Source organism: Bos mutus, chromosome 3 (genome assembly GCF_027580195.1).
Source record: "Bos mutus isolate GX-2022 chromosome 3, NWIPB_WYAK_1.1, whole genome shotgun sequence".
Lineage (NCBI taxonomy): Eukaryota > Metazoa > Chordata > Mammalia > Artiodactyla > Bovidae > Bos > Bos mutus.
In genome coordinates, this window is record NC_091619.1 from 22130147 (window position 1) to 22150596 (window position 20450).

A 20450-nucleotide genomic window follows, 5' to 3' on the forward strand; every position below is an offset into this window, starting at 1 on the left:
AAAATGACATACCAGTTGTTCAGGTTGATGCTCCATAAGTATTCTTTTCTCTCCAGCTGTCTGTCTTTTATGATGACTTCTTTTTCAAATGCTGTACCAAAGACAGACGTATTCATTGTTTACCACAACACTCCCATTAAGTCAATGTTAATTAAGAATGACTGCTTTTTTCTGGGCAACAAGATGTCTTTTTTCTCTAAGAAAGACAGTAGGTAATCCAAAATCTGTTAATTCGGAGATAATTTCTGAGGATCACATGAACTTAAGTTTGAAGAATATCTTTTATGTTTTTTAGAGGAAAGCTGTTTAAAATGAATATGGTGGGGCAGGGGAGGCAAGAGTCCAGAAGAGAACAAGAAAAATAGGAAGAAAGAAGGTAGTGTCAATGAATGCTGTCAGCAAAGCCAGAGCACTAAACCCATGAATATGACAGAGCTGGTTGGGAGAGTCTGGCGCAGGGGAGATGGAACTTAAAAGGAATCGGGTAACCTGAGTGGTAGTCCCAGTTCTGCCACCAGCTCGTGTTTGTGAATTCAGACAAGGCACTTATCTTCTCTGGTCCTCATTTTCCTTATCTGTAAAATGGTGGATCCTTTAAAGAAATGTTCAACAAAAACACATGAGATCTCTCATCTGTGGATGGAGTCTCTTCCCTTAGCTTATGGTTGGCTTGCTCCTGCCACCTGGCCCACCTCAGCACCACCTTCCATGCAGAATGCAGAGCTATTAAAACAAGCAAAAAGATAATGATAGAAAAGAGGGTGAGTCTGAGAAACTGTATTTGTAGTCCTGGGCCATGTTGGATGAGTATGGGTGGGTGGTACCCTTCCTTAATGATCCTTTCATGTGACCTGGGCTCTTTGTACTGAGGAGTTTGAGTTTATCCCAGAACTCCCTTCTTCACATGGCTATTTCCATGTTATTATGTATTTGCAGGCAGGATGACTTTGCGAACACTCTGATGATTTGTTAGGAATGAGTTGGTGACTTTGGCCAGATTTTAATTCGTTTTCTTTTGAGAAGACAAGGATTAACTAACAAAGCATTTTGTGTCCTGGGTAGGTTATGGCTTGATTAACGTGCTCTGACTCACTGCCCAAATAAGCTGCTGATGGGAGCCATAAACCCAGGGTCAAACTTGTATAAATTAGCCACATCCCAGAGAGGCAGGCTGTTAGAGGCTGGAAGAGCAATTTAACATCCTCTCAGTGCACCTGCCACATAACACAAGCGATCAGGACATGAAAAGTGGATGAACTACTGATGCCAAGTCGCCAGCCTGAGTATTTCAGCCAAGCACCACAGGCAATGCTAGGTTGAGCAGAAAGGGGATTAGAACACAAGTTGAGATGCCAGGGATTTAGGCTCCTGTCTGTGCTCAACTGGTGCATTCATGGGTAATTCACTTACCCTTTCTGGGTCCCTGTTGCCTGACTCATCTGTCACATAGGACGCTAGACTAAACCAGGGCTTCCCTGGTAGCTCAGCTGTAAAGAAATCCACCCTCAATGTGGGAGACCTGGGTTCAATCTCTGGGTTGGGAAGATCCCCTGGAGGAGGGCACGGCAACCCACTCCAGTATTCTTGCCTGGAGATTCCCATGGACAGAGGAGCCTGGAGGGCTACAGTCCATGGGGTTGCAAAGAGTCGGACACGACTGAGTGACTAAGCACAGACAGACTAAACCAGCAAATTGGATCAAGCAAGTTGCATTTGCCATGCCCCTCATTCTGCTCCATCCTTTTTGAAACATACGGATGTTTTTTGTACTAATGCCTGATTCAGAGTTTACTGTCCCTATCATCTCTTCTCCACCTGCCCACCAGAAGATCTTGTGGCATAGAGTGTGAAACTGCTGTTACTTCGCTAACCCGAAACTGCTCTGGAGGTTTTCTGAAATGATAGGAAGGCATCATGAATCCTCTTAGTAGAGGTTCATGTCAGGGATTTTGCTTTGTTTTTGTGTCCTGTATGCTTTCAGAGCCCGAGGGAAAGCTATGGGCTTTCTCATCAGAAGAAAGGTTCTGCAAACACTTTCATGTAAGGTATCCAGAGTTCGTGGACTCTCAGGGCCCTCAGGCTAAGAACCTAGGCCTAAGGAAAATACAGTTATTCTGTTTATAAGCTTGTTTAGGACTACTGCTCTCTCCAGGAAATGCCAGGAGCTGGAGGTAAAAGGACAGAAGGAACCCAAACAGCCTTGGCCTGATGATTGACTTAGGAACTATGATGTTCAGGCCATGAGGGGGCCCTGGACACTCTGACCTCCTTCTTGAGACAGATGCCCCACTGCTTAGATGAAGGTTGTGTCCTGTCGTGGCTTCCATGCGCCACAGACTTGCCTGTACTCTTGGTTAAGATGGAAACTATCTGCAAGCCTTTAGTTTCCAACATGAAGTGGGAACATGATCTTGTCTAGCTGTTCTCTCTGTAATGTGGTATCTCGAGTATATTTGGATGGCATCCTTAGTGGTTCCCTGAGAAGGACACAACTTAAAAGTCCTCAGTTTGGGCTGCTAAGGTAATTCTGTTCCTGCCAGGGTGTATCTCATGGAGATAACATTTTCATAAATCACTAGTGTATTAGCTTTCTTTTCATCTACACACATTTTTTTTAATCCTCTTCGAACAGTGGTCCCCAACCTTTTTGGCACCAGGGACCAGCTTTGTGGGAGACAATTTTTCCATGGACCCAGGCAGTGTGGGGCTGGGAGGGGTGGGGGAGGATGGTTTCAGGATGATTCGAGCATATTACATTTGCTGTGCATTTTATCTCTATTATTATTAAATCTGCTCCACCTCAGATTAGATCCCAGAAGTTGGAGACACCTGCCTTAGGAGATCATTCTGGAGATGACCAGTTATTGATGTACTTCATGTGTTGGACCATTGCATCAGTTTGTCGGCTTGACTTTACTGGGGATAAAGCATTCCTCTACCAGAGCTGTCACAGCCAGGGCTCCCAGCCAGGTTTATTTTCTCTATTCCCATGCACCACCACCCCACCCCCATTTTTGGCCTCGCTACTTGGTTTGTGGGATTTTAGTTCCCCAACTGGGGATTGAACTCAGGACCTTGGCAGTAAGACTGCAAAGTCCTAACCACTGGACTTCCAGGGATTTCCCTCGTCTTCTCTCTTGATTGTAGAGTGGCTGAACTAATAATGGTAGAAAGAAACAAGCACTGGTTGTGGTGTTAAGAACTCCTTCTTTGAGTTCTTGGGAAAAATGCAAGTAGTTATGAAAGCAGAAACAGTTTTCTGATTCTATTTTGTATATAACAGCTGTTCCCCTATTTCATAAATAGGAAAAAAAAAGAGAGATTCAAAATCATGAAACTTAAATTTCTTTCATCTTTTTCCCTTCTGCCTCTCCTCTCAATACCCATGAGCTCTGTTCAGTATTAAGGATTGTAATCACTCCTGATTTGGCACACTTTGTAAAACACAGACTAACCCTTTTGTGGAAGTTACTGACATTGTATTATGGTCTGCTCAGAATGTAAACAAGTACACGCGTGTACTGTCACTTTAGTCGTGACTGACCCCGGGCTCCTCCGTCCACGGGATTCTCCAGGCAAGAATCCTGGAGTGGGCTGCCGTGCCTTCCTCCAGGGGATCTTCGTGACTCAGGGGTTGAACCTGCATCTCTTACTGCAGGCAAGTTCTTTACCGCTAGTGTCAGCTGGGAAGCCCTAAATGAATATAAGCAGCCTTAAATTTCAGAAAAAAAAAGATTTATGTTTTCTGTTTTTAAACTTTATTGGTAAGTTTTCTAGTGAATGCAGGAGTAAAATCAGATCTACTACCACCTAGCTTCAACAGAGATCAGTGTATGCCTATCTTATTTCATCTGTATGTACTCCCCTCTGTCCTGGAATTCCAGACATATCACTTCAAATAATGCAAATTCCAGACATAGCATTTCACCTGTAAATATTTTCTTATGTATTTCTTAAAAACACAAGAGTAATTCCTCAATATCAAATAACTAACCCTCATTCACAAGTCCACAATTGTTTTATACTTTGTTTTTGTAGTCTGTTTATTTGGGATACAAATAAGGTCTATACATTGAGGTTGGGTGATACATTCCAAGTGTTTTAACTTGTATGTTTTTCTCCTTTTGTATTTTGCTATTTTTGTTACCATTTTGTTGTTGTTGTTGTTGCCACTTTTGAAGAAACTGGATTGTGTCTTAAATTTTTCTATGGTCTTGGTTTTGCTGATACTGTTATTTTTGAGGAAATAATAAGACTAACACAAGTTAGTGAATTTTTAAAAGGTATAGTTAAGTGTATGTAAATGTTTCACTTTATGCTGAAAACAGTCTAACTACGGAGTTTAAAATTTTATTAGGCGGAAACACTGAAGGATTAGGTGACATCACTACCATGTTTATTCTTGCTTTCTCTTCACTGGAAGACACCTTGGCAGGTTACATGGAGAGGTGTCACCCACTGCTGAAATGAACTGGGCTGAAACATACCAGCCATTCTTCATCAATGACGCCAAATGGTTATTTTAGGCAGATAACTGGAAGGGCTGTTTCTCCTGTTGAATTTGCAGTGGGAAACTCAGGTGATTGAATGTGTGCCTCAAACCTTTTGGTCCCAACATTCTTCTCTCCCTATTCACTGTGATTAACATTCTCCTGATGGCTGTTCATTCCAGTAGAACATGATCACAGAATGATGTGGGTTGGAAAAGACTTCCTGAGGTCACCTGACCCCATCAAATAACCTTAAGGGATTCCAGCCCCAACTCTCCCAGAACAAGGCTGTTTGTTAACAGCTCCCATATTCCCCAACCTCCCTGCTGTGCATTCTAAGTCTGTGTTCTCTCTTGTCCTTCAGTGAAGTAGATGATTAAATTGCATCTCTTTCTGCTGTGGGGGAGGGGTGCCTATATACATGCATGTGTCTGTAGATCTTTAATTAAGATTGATGTTGACTCTTCCCCCACTTCCCTTCTACAGTGCATATACCCTGAGACTCCGTTTCACTCTCTGTATAATAATAATAGTTTTTATAAAAAATAAGATGTTTTCATGAGTAAATGTCCACATAGGACGGGATTATTGCAGACTGTGTTTTTTAGCCACGGTGCGATGGTTAGTTTTATGCATCAACTTGGCTGGGCCAGCAGGTACACACATATTTGGTCAAACATTATTCTGGGTGTTTCTGTGACAGAGTGTTTGGAAGAGGTTAACCTTTAAGTTGGTAAACTTGGAGGAGTCACATAACTGGGCTTCCCTGGTGTTGCCTGCAATGCAGGAGACATGGGTTTGATCCCTGGATGGAGAAGATCCCCTGGAGAATAAAATGGCAATCCACTCCAGCATTCTTGCTTGGGATAATCCTATGGATAGAGGAGCCTGGTGGGCCATATAGTCCATGGGCTCACAAAAGAGTCAGACGTGACTTAGTGACTGAACAACTACAGCAGCAACAAACTGAGGAAAGCAGACTGAGCACCGTAATGTGGGTGGGACTCATCCAGTTGAATAGAGCAAAAATCTGATTCCCCTGAGCAAGGAGGGGCTCTCCAGTAAACAGCCGTCAGACTAGAACTGCAGCATCAGTTCTCCCAAGTCTCGTCTTCTGGCCCACCCTGTGGAGTTTGGAGCTTGCCAGTCTCTATACGCACACAAGCCAATTCCTTATAGTAACTGTCTTTCTCTATACACATCCTATTGGTTCTGTCAAACTGGTTCTGACAAATAGTGTGGGGGAAAAAGACAAGTAAGTATACGCCCTAAATGTATCTGGCTGTTCTCGAAGTGATGTTTTATATTAAAGAGATGGAAAGATCACTGGAGAAGCCATTAGAAAAGTGAGATTCTGGCCGTAACTTTTCTAGCAAACTGTCTTTCAGTCTCTGATCTGGTCGCTTTCCCTCTCTGAGGCCCTATTTCCTGTCTGTGGAAGGAGTTTCAGCAAAGGGATTCCCGAGTGTATGATTCCATGAAGTACAAACATTGAACATTTGAGCCAGCTGCTAAGGAGTTGTGTGTGTGTGTGTGTGCTCAGTTATGTCTGACTCTGCAACCCCATGAACTGCAGCCCATCAGGCTGCTCTGTCCATGCGATTTCCCAGGCAAGAATACTGGAGTGGGTAGCCATTTCCCTCTCCAAGGGATGTTCCTGACCCAGGGATTGAACCTGTGTCTCCTGGGTCCTCTTGCAATGGCAGGCAGATTCTTTACCACTAGTGCTACTTGGGAAGCATCCTGAGGAGTTACCTGAATTCTTCTGAGGACTGCCCAGTTGCTAGATAAGAAGAAACGCTGAGGCTGTACACAGGGAATAGTGGTAGATGATGCGGGCAGAGCAAAGAAAAAAAAACAGAAGGATTTTCTGCGCATCAGGTAGAATATTCTATTTCAGTTAAATGTAAAATATGGATGAGTAAACACCTGCATGAAAACCTTCAGCTTCTGTGCCTTCCCATCTTAGGGCAGATGGTCTAACTTTGAAGGCGCTTAGGATCTGTCTCTGCATTGCAGTAATTTTTATTTTGTGCAGAAGGCGTGGGATGGTGGTGCAGGCTTGGCAGCTGTGACAAGCTGAGGCCCTTCGGCCAAACTGAGGGGCTCTGGCCCAACCAACAGGAAATGCCTGACCCCAAGGACATATGTGCTATTCTTGACCATAAAGATTGGAAAGAATCTCAGACTAGCTCTGGCCAACAGGGTTGTAAATGGATTTCTCTGTTGCCTTGGTTTTGAGCCTTTCTCTCTCTCTTTTTTTTTTCCCATTTGGGCTTCCCTCTCCAGGTTAAAAAAAAAAAAAAAAACAGTAACCACAAGGAGGAAACCATATTATTTTAGCTTCTCCTGTCTGGAGAGTGGTCAGTACTTAGCTGCAATAATCTTTTGGCTCTGTCTGGAATTACCATGCACCTCACCGCAGCAGTCTGCCACTTGGGAGGTTGGCATGTGGGGCTGGACGGTCTGGGTGTGTGCCTGGGAAGTCAGCTGCCCCTTGGGATGTGGACCCATTCCCGGGGTTCACTGGAGGCATCTCCTCCTTGTATGGGGGGTGGAGTTCTTTGCCCTTTGCATCCTTTCTGACCACAGGCTCACTCACGAGGAGGCCATATCCCCCTGGTTGATTGTTTACCCAGTTGATGCTTGAAGACTGACAAATGATTAACCCCCTGGAATTCCCGGTTAGACCCCAGTTACAGTCATGAGTTCAGCCTCAGGAGCCACAGACTTAAATTGTTTTTCCAGCATTTTACCCAGCCGGGCGTCCCTGCTGGACTCTACCCTGGGAACTCTCCCAGGGGAGAGCTTGGTGCGCAGGGGGCGTGGGAAGTGAAGGGAGGAGGCACCGGGGCTGTGGGGGAGGCGGGAGACTGAGCCGCTCCGAGGTAAGGAAGGGACCCGCCACAGCAGAGGGGACAGGAAAGGAGCTGCTCCTGGCCGGCCTCTTGGCCGCTTCCTTCCCCTGACATGACAGCGCCGCTGGCCTGGCTCCCCGCCACCTGGCAGTGGCCTTGGCACATGACTCCCCATCCTGTCTGAGAACGGGCGGGGAGAGGTCTGTGCTCAGGCGGCGGCTCCCCCAGCTTGGTCCCGCCTGCCCTGCCTGGGGGTTGGGGGGTTGGGGGGGTGGGGAGCTGCAGGTGGACCTGCTCCTGGGGTGAGGGGCATCTGTCCTCTTCCCTGGGAGTAGAAATGCCACGGCAAGGCGACTGGAGAGGCCTGACAATACCTCAGAGCCCTGTCATCTGGAGCTCAGCTAGCGAGCCTAAGTTCTTGTCATGTGGAAAACTGGGTGACCCTCGGTGCTCACCCAACAGAATTACTCAAATGAGAGGGATGCCCTCGAGTGCAGGGTCGGCTCCATTGGTGGTCCCAGTGGAAGACATCTGGCCACTGGGGAGCTGTGAGCACCACCCTCTACCCCTCCCATCCCCACCAGGAGGTGGCGGGACTCGGGTTCCCTGCACAAGGCCCCAGACAAGGAGGGTCAATGGCTCATCCATAAGAAGGTGGGGGCGAGGTGTGTGCTTGTCAGCTTCCACCTCTTGGCAGGAAGAGAGGTTGAATCCATAAAGTGCTGAGGCTTCTGCTGTTGGAAAGGAATGGCTTTTGCCTTTCTAGAGGTCCAGAGAGGAGCTACTGGGAGAAGGTGCCAATAAACTCAGGCAGGTTAAATTCTAATTCTGGGCCAGCTGCTGGCTTCACTTCCCCTTCTTCTACTTCATTCTCTCCCACCCTCCCTCCCTCCTTCCACCATACTTGATCACATTCACTTCCACTCTGTAGCAGCATCTTCAGACTGATCTTTCAGATGGGCTTGAGTTTGTCTGGAAGGCACTGGAGCCTACTGACTTTACAGAGTTAGAAACATTACACTATTTTGAGATGTGGGGAGGGTGTGGGTTGAGAAGAAAGCAACATGAACATATTGCAAATTCTGAAAACTAGGATCTGAGCAGTCTTGGCAAAGCTGGCTGATCCCACCTGAAGTGATCTGACCCTGGAGAAGGTTTCTGTGGTGGTGCTGGTGGGCACTGAGGGAGCCAGCAGCTTGTGGTGGGAGTCAAGTACACAAGCTGGGGCTGGAAATGTCTGGATTCACGCTCTTTTCTTGTCACATGACTTTGAGAAGCGGATTCAGGCACATTCAAACCCAATCTCCTCACTGAACAGAAGTCCAGAGGGGCAAATACTTTGAGTCACATAGCACAGTGTCTGTGATGGCCAAAACCAAGGCTCTCCCTGCTAAGTCAGTGATTAGAACCAGATGGCGCTAGTGGTAAAGAACTTGCCTGCCAGTGCAGGAGGTGTAAGAGATGTAGGTTCAATACTTGGTTCAGGAAGATCCCCTGGGTGAGGGCATGGCAACTCACTCCAGTATTCTTGCCTGGAGAATCCCTTGGACAGAGGAGCCTGGTGGGCAACAGTCCATGGGGTTGCAAAGAGTTGGGCACTGAGTGACCAACATTATCATTTTTTCATTTTCCTCCTGAACATGAAATTCACACCCTGCTTCATTACATTCTTGTTAAGATTAAATGATGTTAAGTCCCTAGAAATGACCAAGAGATGTTTAACATTTTAATAAGTAATCTTCTGACTTTCTTCTCTGAACCTGTGTAAATGTATAACGATATGTATGCTAGTGTGCATATCCTAATAAATGGGATTATTTTTAAACCAGCTAGTTTTCTTCTAATAATACATTGTGACTGCCCTTCCTTACCTCTAAATAGCCTTCTCTGTTACTTGATAGCTGCCTAGAACCTTGTAATATGATGGATGGAGCTGAATCTATATTCTGGTTTTGCACTAACATAATGCATTTGTAAACAAATTGGAGTGGATGTTGTACCATGAATGTATCTCTCAAGGTGACAGAAGCTTCCCACTCTTCTCAGAACCTAATCCTCCCTCCCCTGGTGTGAATAAGGATCTGGACATCTTCCCTTTGAGAGCTCAGAGCCTCCTTAACTCTGAGTAGGGAAGCATTATGAATTTCATACACCGGCCCTAAATGGGGAACTCAGACTCTGCCTCTCCTCCTGTCTCCCCACTTAAATCTAAAAAAAAAAAAAAAGTTTATTTATTTAGTATTTCTGGTATGAACTGTCTCTTGGTTCCCAAGAAATCACAATCAGAAAGTCCACTGTTCCGTTTTTGCTGTCTGCTGTGTTCTCTCAGAAGGCGCTCTGTCCTTCTTAAAAGGCTTAGAGGTAAAACCCTAAGATGTCCTGCTGCCCAAGGTAGACCCTTAAGCCCTGCCCTTCATGGTGGAGAGCAGCAGTCATTTCTGTACCATTCTGGGTACCATCCCCTGCCATTTTAGTTTTATGAGTTTCTGGTGAGGCTCATTCTTATTTGATTCCTCTGCTTTATGGATATAAAATTCTTCTTGCTGGTCTTAGGTTGGCAGAAATCATTGACTAGGTTCCCTTTAAGTTCCCCCCACCTCTGCTGCTTTTGCTTTTAGTCACTAGCAAACCAGTAGGTCACAAACCTTCCTCTTACCTCTCTACCCCCCTACCTTCAGGATGTATTACACTTGCTGACTCAAGGGATGTAGCTGTTTATTATGGAGACTGAGCTCCAGGAGACAAGAGAGTGATGGGTAGAAGTGATTTAGGGTCAAGAGTCCCTTGAGGGATAGACGTCTTAAACGGTTTATGGCTTTAAAGGGATTTTCTCCTATGGCCTAATCCTGCGTTTGGGACCTGGCGTTGTAACCAGTTACAAGTTCTAAAGGGACTCCGCTGTGTTTCAGGATACTGCTTAGTGACCATCTTCAGTCCCAGCCATTTTCCTGTGGTGTTTAAGAGAAAGGCTTGATTTTTCCCTCTAATTGAAGGAGTATATCATCAACTCTAGATGGCACTGGTGGTAAAGAACCCACCTGCCAATGCAGGAGACGTGGGTTCCATCCCTGGGTCAGGAAGATCCCCGGGAGGCGGGCATGGCAACCCACTCCGGAATTTTTTCCTGGAGATTCCCAAGGACAGAGGAGCCTAATGGGCTACTGTCCATAGAGTCGCAAAGAGTCGGACACGACTGAAATGACACATCATCAACTCTGAGGATAGATATAGTGTGTTCTTTAGGGCCATGAGCCCGTCAAAATTAAGGAGGGGCTGCGGTCTCTCTGAGGGCTGTTGAAATGGCATCAGGACTTAGATGAAGACTGTGAATTCCACATCTGGACTACTCAGGATATCAAGTTCAAGTATTTTCCAAAGTGCTTTTTTAATGTTTCCTGCTGACACCCTCCCTGAGAGAAAGGTTAAGTAGCATTACCCTCCTTGCACCTTTCAATGAGGGCATTGAAACAATAAGAGGTTTACTGACTTGCCTTGGGCTCTGGGGGAAGGCTGGCCCCGCTGGAATGGCAGCTGCCCATAACTCCTGTTTTCCATGCCCAAGAGTCTGGTCGCAGAGCCCGGGCTGCCTCTGGGAAGCCCTCTAAGAGGACGCAGGCAGGAAAAGCCGAAGTAGGGGCATCGTACTCAACCATAATTTTTTTTCCAAAGATTTTTTTTGATGTGGACTATTTTTAAACTCTTTTGTTGAATTTGTCACAATATTGCTTCTGCTTTATGTTTTGGTTTTTGCCTGTGAGGCAGGTGGGATCCTAGCTCCCTGACCACGGATTGAACCCACCCCCACACCCCCCCACATTGGAAGGCAAAGTCTTAACCACTGGGCCAACAGGGAAGTCCCACTGCTCAGCCATATTCTTGCAAGTCCTGTTTGGGGACTGCTGAGGCAGAGAAAGAGCTGGACACTTCTAAGTCAGTCCAAGATCTTTGACCTATAAACTGTTTTGCTGCCTTGAGCTAAGCTGTAAGAGTGATAGATGGCAGGGGTCAATTATTTTTGGCTCAAGTGCTCAGACTTGGCAGGGTGCCCTATACATTTGATATATAAACCTGACATCTACAAAAAGGTTTAGGAATCTGATGTCATCTTCTCTCTACAGCTCACATGATGGCCTGTTCTGTAGAGGGCTCTGTAGATGGTAGATTCTAGAAGCTCCACCTCATGCTTTAAAGTAAAGAGAATCAGTTGAAAAGGAGGCTGGTCTGGGTGGCAGAGGAACAGTGTCAACTCATGAGGCCACATAGCAACTCTCACTGGACTACAGTTCGATCCGCTTCCATCCATGAAGTGGATGCGTTTCCCTGGTGGCTCAGACAGTAAAGAATCTGCCTATAATTCAGGAGACCTGAGTTTGATCCCTGGGTCGGAAAGATCCCCTGGAGAAGGGAATGGCTACCTACTCCAGTGTTCTTGCCTGGAGAATTCCGTGGACAGAGGAGTCTGGCAGTCTACAGTCCATTGGGTCACAGAGAGTCGAACTCGACTGAGGGACTAACACTTTTGTGAAGTGGATTATTCTATTAAAATGGCTCTATAGCTTTAATGATGGGGTAACAGTGGTATTCCTATTTTACAGATGAAAAACCTGAAGCTCAAAAAGGGGACTGCACAAGCCTAAGGCCAACTTGTAAACAGTACCATTCTGGGTACCATACCTTTCTGTTTTAATTTTGACAATTGTGCCAGGGGATGTTCCTATTATGGTCGATCTACAATTAAAGTGCATAAATAAGGCAAAATATGTCATCAGGTTCTAGAGATGGCTTCTAATACAGAGGGTCCCTGCGTCCCCCCCACCTGTCCCCAGGAGACCTACTAAAGCTTGAACTTCTTGGCTCACTACTCACAGGAAGCGGCAGGTCCTCACTGCAGAGCTGGGTGCTGCCGCTGGTAGTGACGCAGTCTTAGAGGAGAAGTCAATATCCTGATGCTTCTGTTACTCTTGTGTCTTGACTGTACTTTTCCTCTGGTTCCTTCGAGGCCCCCTCCTAAGTAGCTAAAATCCTCACAAAGACTGTTGTGGGTTTCAGGAGGTCAAGATGTGTGCCGCCCCCCAACCCAGTTTTACTGAGATATAATTGACAAATAAAAATTGTGTATGTTTAGAGAAGGGCAAGCTTTAATAAGAGTAAAGAACTCATGGAACTTTGAGGCAGCATGATTAGTTTAATCCCCAATTTCTGCCAATCTGGCTGAGACGGCAAAGAGTCTGCCTGCGGTGCAGGAGACCTGGGTTTGATCCCTGGGTCAGGAGGATCCCCTGGAAAAGGCTGAGTGGCTATAATTAACACTAGCAAAAAAAATTTTTATATCAGTAAAGTAAAGAAATCAAATAAGTGTCACCAGAAATTCATAAAACTAAGATGGCAGGGTATGGTACCCAGAATGGTACTGCTTACAAGTTGGCCTTGTGGAGTCCTCTTTTTGAGCTTCAAGTTTTCTCATCTGTAAAATGGGAATACCACTGTTACCCACTGTTAAAGCTATAGAGCCATGCTAATAGAATAATCCACTTCATGAAAGTGTTAGTCACTCAGTCTTGTCTGACTCTCTGTGACTCCATGAACTGTAGCCCGCCAGGCTCCTTTGTTCATGGAATTCTCTAAGCAGGAATACTGGAGTGGATAGCCATTCCCTTCTCTGGTCAGGGTATCTTCCCAACCCAGAGACTGAATTCGGATCTCCTGAATTGCAGGCAGATTCTTTACCTTCTGAGCCACCAGGGAAACCCATCCATTTCATAGATGGAAGCAGATCGACTATAATCTGGTGGCAGTTGGCATGTGGCCCTGTGAGTTACTGCTGTTTCTCTGCCACCTAGATCAGCCTCCTTTTCAATTGATTCTATTTACTTTAAAGCATGAAATGGAGTCTCTAGGATCTGCCACCTAGGGCTTGGAACTCTATACATTTTATTGGACTGTGCCATCAATTTTCATGGCAATCAAAGCCAGACCTGGTAAGGGGATGAGGCCAGACCCACGTGATCTTGATCTGTGTTTGTTTTGTTTGGAGCAGGTATCCCTGGTCACCTCCCTCATCCTGTTCTTCCTGGATGGAACAAGACGACAAACAGGGTGTGTGTGAAGCCCAGGACTCACAAGACAAGGGCATGGGCTCTGATTTTGAGAACTGTGAAGACAGGGAAGGGGACCCAGACGAAAGAGGAATGGGTTCTAACCCACAGGATGCAGACAAGAGAGAAGGGCACCTGGGGCAGGAGATGGGCTCCGACCCACAGGATGAAGCTCCAAGAGGACACTCAGAGGAGAGGGAACTGATGTCTAACATCTGCACAGGTGAGGAAAGAGCTGGGGAATTTCTGTGGAAGTTACCCCATTCACATTGTTTTCTAGCTCCTTTAGAGTGATAATCATGGGCAGCATTCTTAGAAGGCAGCTTTCTAGCTGCTCCTGCTGCTAAGCCGCTTCAGTCGTGTCTGACTCTGTGCAACCCCAGAGACAGCAGCCCACCAGGCTCCCCCGTCCCTGGGATTCTCCAGGCAAGAACACTGGAGTGGGTTGCCATTTCCTTCTCCAATGCATGAAAGTGAAAAGTGAAAGTGAAGTCACTCAGTCGTGTCCGGCTCTTAGCGACCCCATGGACTGCAGCCTACCAGGCTCCTCCATTGGAGACCATTAAGCAGATTCTGTACCACCTTACAGCAGCTGGTGCAGTGGTAAAGAATCTGCCTGCCAATGCAGGAAATGCAAAGGGACACAGGTTAGATCCCTGGGTCGGGAAGATGCCCTGGAGCAGGAAAATGGCAACCCACTCCAGTATTCTTGCCTGGGAAATCCCATGGACAGAGGAACCTGGCAGACTAAAGTCCATGGGGTCACAAAGAGTCGGACATGACTGAGCGATGGCACACACACTGTCTTAAGTCTGAGGAACATCTCTTTTCTTTGGTCTGGGGAGGAGCTGTAGCTGGTAAACAAGGGTGAAGAGGGTAACTCACTGGTGTGCATTTTATAATACAAAATATTGCTATAAAATGACACTTGTAACAGCTCAAGAAGGAACACAGGTAATACTGGGCCCTACCCTCCTCGGGTTGCTGGAGAGTTATATGAATTGCTTAGCACAGATCCAGATGTTTAGTTAGTCATCATCCCTGCTTGCAGATAAATAAACCCAGTGGCAAGAGATCTGCCTGGGATCACGTGGCTAATACCCATAGTGCCCAAGTGAAAGTGAAAGCGAAGTAACTCAGTCGTGTCCGACTCTTTGCGACCCCATGGACTGTAGCCTACCAGGCTCCTCCATCCATGGGATTTTCCAGGCAAGAATACTGGAGTGGGTTGCCATTTCCTTCTCCAGGAAATCTTCCCCACCCAGGCATTGAACCCAGATCTCCTGCATTGTAGGCAGACGCTTTACCATCTGAGCCACCAGGGAAGATAAGTGCCCAAGGGCTCTCCTAAATCTTTGCAGTTCTTCATCTAGAAAGAGTAAATACTGGGCATCCATCCACTTCCTTGGTTCCATCTTTGGGCTTTTGTTGCTTGATCCTGCTCATGCCCTGGGGACTGAAATGAGCTGAAATACCTTACGATCAGGATCCTGAGGTTACAGTTCTTCCCCAGGACATCTCCCAGACCTCCTGTGCCCTCCCCTGCAGTGCACAGAATGGTCTTTCATGTCTGGGGATAAGCAACCAGAGGCAGATATGTGTTCTGGATCAGCCTCCAGGCTGGACTCATCAGCTAGCTCCAGATCCTGCACTCACCTCCCCTTTTCCCTACTCCCCACCCAAACAGCGCCTGTGCCCACACACACCGCCCCCCCACAGAGTAAAGCCCTTAAGTTGGGATGTGTTTGGTTTGTTGTTCCACCTTAAGCTGTTGCAGACTGACCAATCATACTAAAAAACAGACCAGTGAGCTAGGCCAGGTGATCTCTTCTTGTGGTTGGCCAGAGTGGCCTTGTCTTTTGAGGCTAGGGCTGTGAAAGGGATTGTTGGCTCACAGAGTGGAGCAGGTCTCTTCTGAGGTCACAGAAAGTCCCACCTGGCCCAGAGTTGACCATCTCAAGCGCGCTGCCAGGCCTTCAGGCAGCCAGGCTGAGCAGAGCCCCAGGTCCAGTGGGTGGGGCCTAGGCCCAGAGACAGCTGCCTGAAGAACTGGAGGGGCAAGGGGAAGGTGAGCTTTAGGCCATCCCTGAGTCTCCAGGTGGGAAGGAGGCTGGAATTGAGGATTGAGTGGGCACGGACCTTGGAGAGACATGTTAAGAGATTCCGGGGGAGGAGATTACCTTGTGGCCCACACTCTTATTGTGACAGGCTTCCTCTGGGTTTATCTCTTGAGCGTCAAGCCTAGTCATCCGCATGGCCTCCTTTTCTGTTGCAGAGGGGCTGCTGAGCGAGGAAGACGGGGTTGCAAGCCGTGAGGAAGAGGATGACCAATCTGGCGTAGTTGAGATGGCCATGTTCCCAGGGCTGTCTGAGTCCGACAGCATTTCCCGGAGCCCCCAGGAAGAGGAGGAAGAGGAGAGCGCAGGGGAGAACCGGCTAGAGGAGGAAGAGGAGCAGCCGCCCCCTGCCGTGCTTCCCTGGAGGCGGCACCTCTCCCTGGGGAGTCGGCACCGGGGCGACAAGCCTGCCCACCGCCGCTTCCGCCGCCTCCACCACCCCATGTCCATGGACCTCGGGGAGCTCGACAGCCTGATGGCCAGCATCATGGACGCGCCCACCATCTGCCCCGACTGCGGGGAGAGCTTCAGCCCTGGCGCCGCCTTCCTGCAGCACCAGCGCATCCACCGCCTGGCCGAGGCCGCCGCAGCCGCTAGCCTGGAGCCCTTCGGCTTCGCTGGCGAGTGCGAAGCGGTGGTGGGGATGATGGGCGTGGGCGGGGGCTTCGGGGCAGGGCCCGCGCTGGCCCGGCCCCCGCGCGAGAAGCCCTTCCGCTGCGGGGAGTGCGGCAAGGGCTTCAGCCGCAACACCTACCTGACCAACCACCTGCGGCTGCACACAGGCGAGCGGCCCAACCTGTGCGCCGACTGCGGCAAGAGCTTCAGCTGGCGAGCCGACCTGCTCAAGCACCGGCGGCTGCACACGGGCGAGAAGCCCTACCCGTGCCCCGAGTGCGGCGAGGCCTTCAGCCTCAGCTCGCACCTGCTGAGCCACCGGCGCGCGCACGCCGCGGCAAGCGGCGCAGGGCCGGCGGCGCTGCGGCCCTTCGCCTGCGGGGAGTGCGGCAAGGGCTTCGTGCGCCGCTCGCACCTGGCCAACCACCAGCGCATCCACACGGGCGAGAAGCCCCACGGCTGCAGCGAGTGCGGCAAGCGCTTCAGCTGGCGCTCGGACCTGGTGAAGCACCAGCGCGTGCACACGGGCGAGAAGCCGTACATGTGTTCCGAGTGCGGGGAGACCTTCAGCGTCAGCTCGCACCTCTTCACACACAAGCGCACGCACTCGGGCGAGCGGCCCTACGTGTGCCGCGAGTGCGGCAAGGGCTTCGGGCGCAACTCGCACCTGGTGAACCACCTGCGAGTGCACACCGGCGAGAAGCCCTTCCGCTGCGGCCAATGCGAGAAGCGCTTCAGCGACTTCTCCACGCTCACGCAGCACCAGCGCACGCACACGGGCGAGAAGCCCTACACGTGCATCGAGTGCGGCAAGAGCTTCATCCAGAGCTCGCACCTTATCCGCCACCGCCGCATCCACACAGGCAACAAGCCGCACAAGTGCGCGGGCTGTGGCAAGGGCTTCCGCTACAAGACGCACCTGGCGCAGCATCAGAAGCTGCACCTGTGTTAGGGCTGGGCCCAGCGGAGGCTACCCTGGGCGGGGCGGGGGGTGGGAAATCACGTGGGGAATAGGTGTCCTGGGGACAGACCCTGTAGAAAGAAACGGGGAAGGGGGGCGGGAGGCACAATCTGAGAATGACTGGGGAGCCTTTTAGGTGTTAGGAGTCCCGAAGGGGTGGGTTGAATAAGAATTGTTCTTTGTGAGGGGCTGTATTTTGCCTGCCTCCTCCCTAACGGTGAAATGTTTGGGAGATGTGCTTGAGCGTGGTGATTTCATCCAGTGCACGCTGTAGGGAGTGAAGGGTGTGGAGGAGCAGGCATTTTGAGGACTTTTAGGAAGAGGAGATAGTGGGGTGGGGGAGGGTACAGGATGGCAGGCAGCACAGTAGGTTGGGCCGTGATGGCCTCTGGGAAGCAGGGAGAGAGTGTGGATGGAGTGAGAGTTCTGGGATAAAATCAAAGGTGTGCATGAGTAATTCTGTCCTGGCTTCACCAGGTATTAAGCCACTGTTTGCCCTGTTCCCCCCACATCAGCTGCAGTCCCACAAAAAGCAGAGGAACTTTGTCAGTCCTACAGGAGTGGATATTTTGTGTACTCTTCCCTTCCTTTCTCTGAGCCACAGTTAGCTGCTATATTGAGGCGTCCAGAGGAAACTGGGCAGAATTTTCAGCTACACACCCTCATTTCCAGGGCAGAATCTCTGAGGTTTAGAAAATCATTCGTAACTGGTTTTCAGATCAGGGAGCTCTTGGTACTGCTCCTGGTTCTTTGCTACTTTAAAATAATCTAGCCTCATGCTGGATTAGGCTGGTCTGTGTGGATGACCAGACCCCCACCCCTGGTGTCAGGTGTGTTCCAGGCCCAGTGTTATTTCAGGTCTCATCTGTGGTCTTTAAGTGCTGGGAAATGGAACAATTCCAGCCATGTGTGACTCTTCCTTTCCCCAGGTCAGCTTGATGCTTGTGTCAAGTGAAACTCGGGCCATCAATGGTTGCCCTAGTGACCTGCTGCAAAAGTCAGTTTGCTCAGACTTTTGCTGGCCTTCTGTGAGAAATCCAGGAAATCAAGATGTTCCCGTGTTGGGCCACAGGGCTCCCTTGTCTCATTTGTATCTGTGTACCCCTCCCCCTCTGCAGTGATTGGGGAGCTATTCCAACTCCCACCTCCACCCATATGGTTATGGGCTCTGGTCTGAGCAGAAATTTCTCTTTCCTACACAGGGAGGCACAGTAGAAAGCTCAAGACTTTACACAAGGAGGGCACAAGCAGGGAGAGGTATAAATGCAAAATTGCCAAATAGCACAAGCAACAAATGTTGTCTGGTGGTTATATAAATGCCAAAATAGCACTTTTCTATTTGTAAAGTGCTTTATGCTTTTGAATGATTGTTAGTTGTTTCTCACGTCTTTGTGAGGTAGGACAGTATTATGACCCCTGTCTTAGGGAAGGCCAGGGGACAGGAGTGTGACAGGCAGTTCTGAAGAGAGGCAAACAGCAGTGTGGATAGGTGGGTCTGACCTACTGTGCTCTCCAGTTCAGCTGCTAGGAAGACTGACCTATTGTGATTTATGTAATATAAGGACACTGAAAATTCTTATGCTTGATGGAAAAACTTAAGGCTAGTCTAGAAGGGCCAAAGATGTCCTTGTTGACAAAGCTGGTCTTTGTCATGTAATTAGCATGTCCTGGACATGTTCCATTTCTAGTCGGGGCTGTAGATGACTCTTGTACAGACTTCAGTGACCTATGCTGAAAATCCCTCCCTTAGGGTTAGCCTTTAGAAGGTAGAGTTGTGGAAAGCGGTTTTGTTTTCTTTATTAGTGATTGTTACCCTCTACTTTTCATGAAAGCATCTTCACAAACTGTTGGACACACTTGACGAGGAAAAAAAAAATCCACAAGATTGTTTTTGTTGTTTTAGCAAACTTTCTATGGATGCTGGTAAGTTATACTTGGTCGGTTGTACTTTAGCAAAGAACTTCTTTGGGGACTGTAGGAAAGCATGTTTTTGCCATCATAACACTTAAAAAAAATTCCTGAGAAATCTGGGTTTGTATAATGCCTGTTGATCTTGCTCTCTAAATTGGTTTATTGTTATTCACAAATGCAAATAGCTTTTTAAACTATAGATAGTTTTGGAAGATACTAATTCCTTTTTTATTTTGGTTGAGAGTAATCTGAGCAAAGCAAGTGTCCATTATTTATTCTGACTCTTGAAGTCTGAATACTAAGTGTGTAAGACTCACATGAAAATAATATAGCCAATTTGTAGGTAATCTTATTCCTTTTTTTTTTTTAAATGCACATCTACCTCTTCCAGCTGTTTTAAGTTCTCTCAAGTCTGTGCCTATGAAATCTCATCCAACTTTTGGTTATTCATGGGTTTATGATCCACATTCTGGGTCACTTGGTCTTTTGCTGACATTTTCATACTATTGCAGTCTCATCCACACCAGCTGTCAAGCATGGGTTCAATGGGAAGAGGAGACTGAAACTATTGTTCAATAATTTACTGGCAGTGGAAATCTTTGGATGTCACTGACCTCCTCCGTTCTTTAAGTTACTATGATAAGAAAGCCAGCTACTACTTCAGGATCCCTTCTATGAGTGCATCCCTTAGCAAAAGAAAACTGTCCAGCCACCAGCACCCTACTCATGGTGCATCTAAGATGTGATTCCATTTTCCTTATGATTCTTCAGGGAGCATAGCTGCATTAAGTGAGGTTAATTGCATTCAGGAAGTTGTTTCTTATATTAGTCCTAGAAAATTAGTATTTCTAAAGCAAACCCTGGTAACTGTGGTTCACCCTTAAAAATGTTCATCTGAAGACTCCTTCTACCAACTCATTCATGATGGTGGAGGCAAATGTATCATTTGTTTCCTGGGGAGCTGGGTCAAGTGCAGGCTGCACTTTTCTGAGAACAGAGAGCAGGTTTAAATAGGTTAAATGGCTTGATTAAATATTGAGCGCTGAGTTGGAAGGAGAAGATAAGTTAACCCCTTGAGCCATGTGGCCTCTTTAAGATCCTGAGGCTATACATATGTGAAGAAGTACAAATTAAGAACCTGTGTTCATAGACAATCGGAACTGTGTTTCTGAAGTTTGTGCACATTTTCCTTCACTGTAATGTTATTTTACAACTGTTTGTTATAATAGTGAATAATTTAATGATTTAAAAATAACAGGTTTTGTGTGAGTGTGTGCTTGTATATGTGAGAATTGCCTTATTTTCAGGTTGTTTTATTTAAATGATGGTTCCTTGGACAGCATTCTGGTGTTCAGCAACCAGTGTGGAATATTTGTCATTAAATCCAGATCAGTCTTTTACCA

General features: G+C 47.7%; 1 protein-coding gene across 1 annotated transcript in view; it reads left to right on the forward strand.

The window, feature by feature from the left end:
- Positions 1–20450, forward strand: part of ZNF697 (zinc finger protein 697) — a 34874-nt gene extending 14424 nt beyond the window's left edge. Inside the window, exons 2-3 of the mRNA XM_070367405.1 lie at positions 13386–13666; positions 15719–20450. Of these exons, the coding sequence (XP_070223506.1) occupies positions 13423–13666; positions 15719–17127 (1653 nt within the window). The 5' untranslated portion in view covers positions 13386–13422 and the 3' untranslated portion in view covers positions 17128–20450. The remainder of the gene's footprint in view (positions 1–13385; positions 13667–15718) is intronic.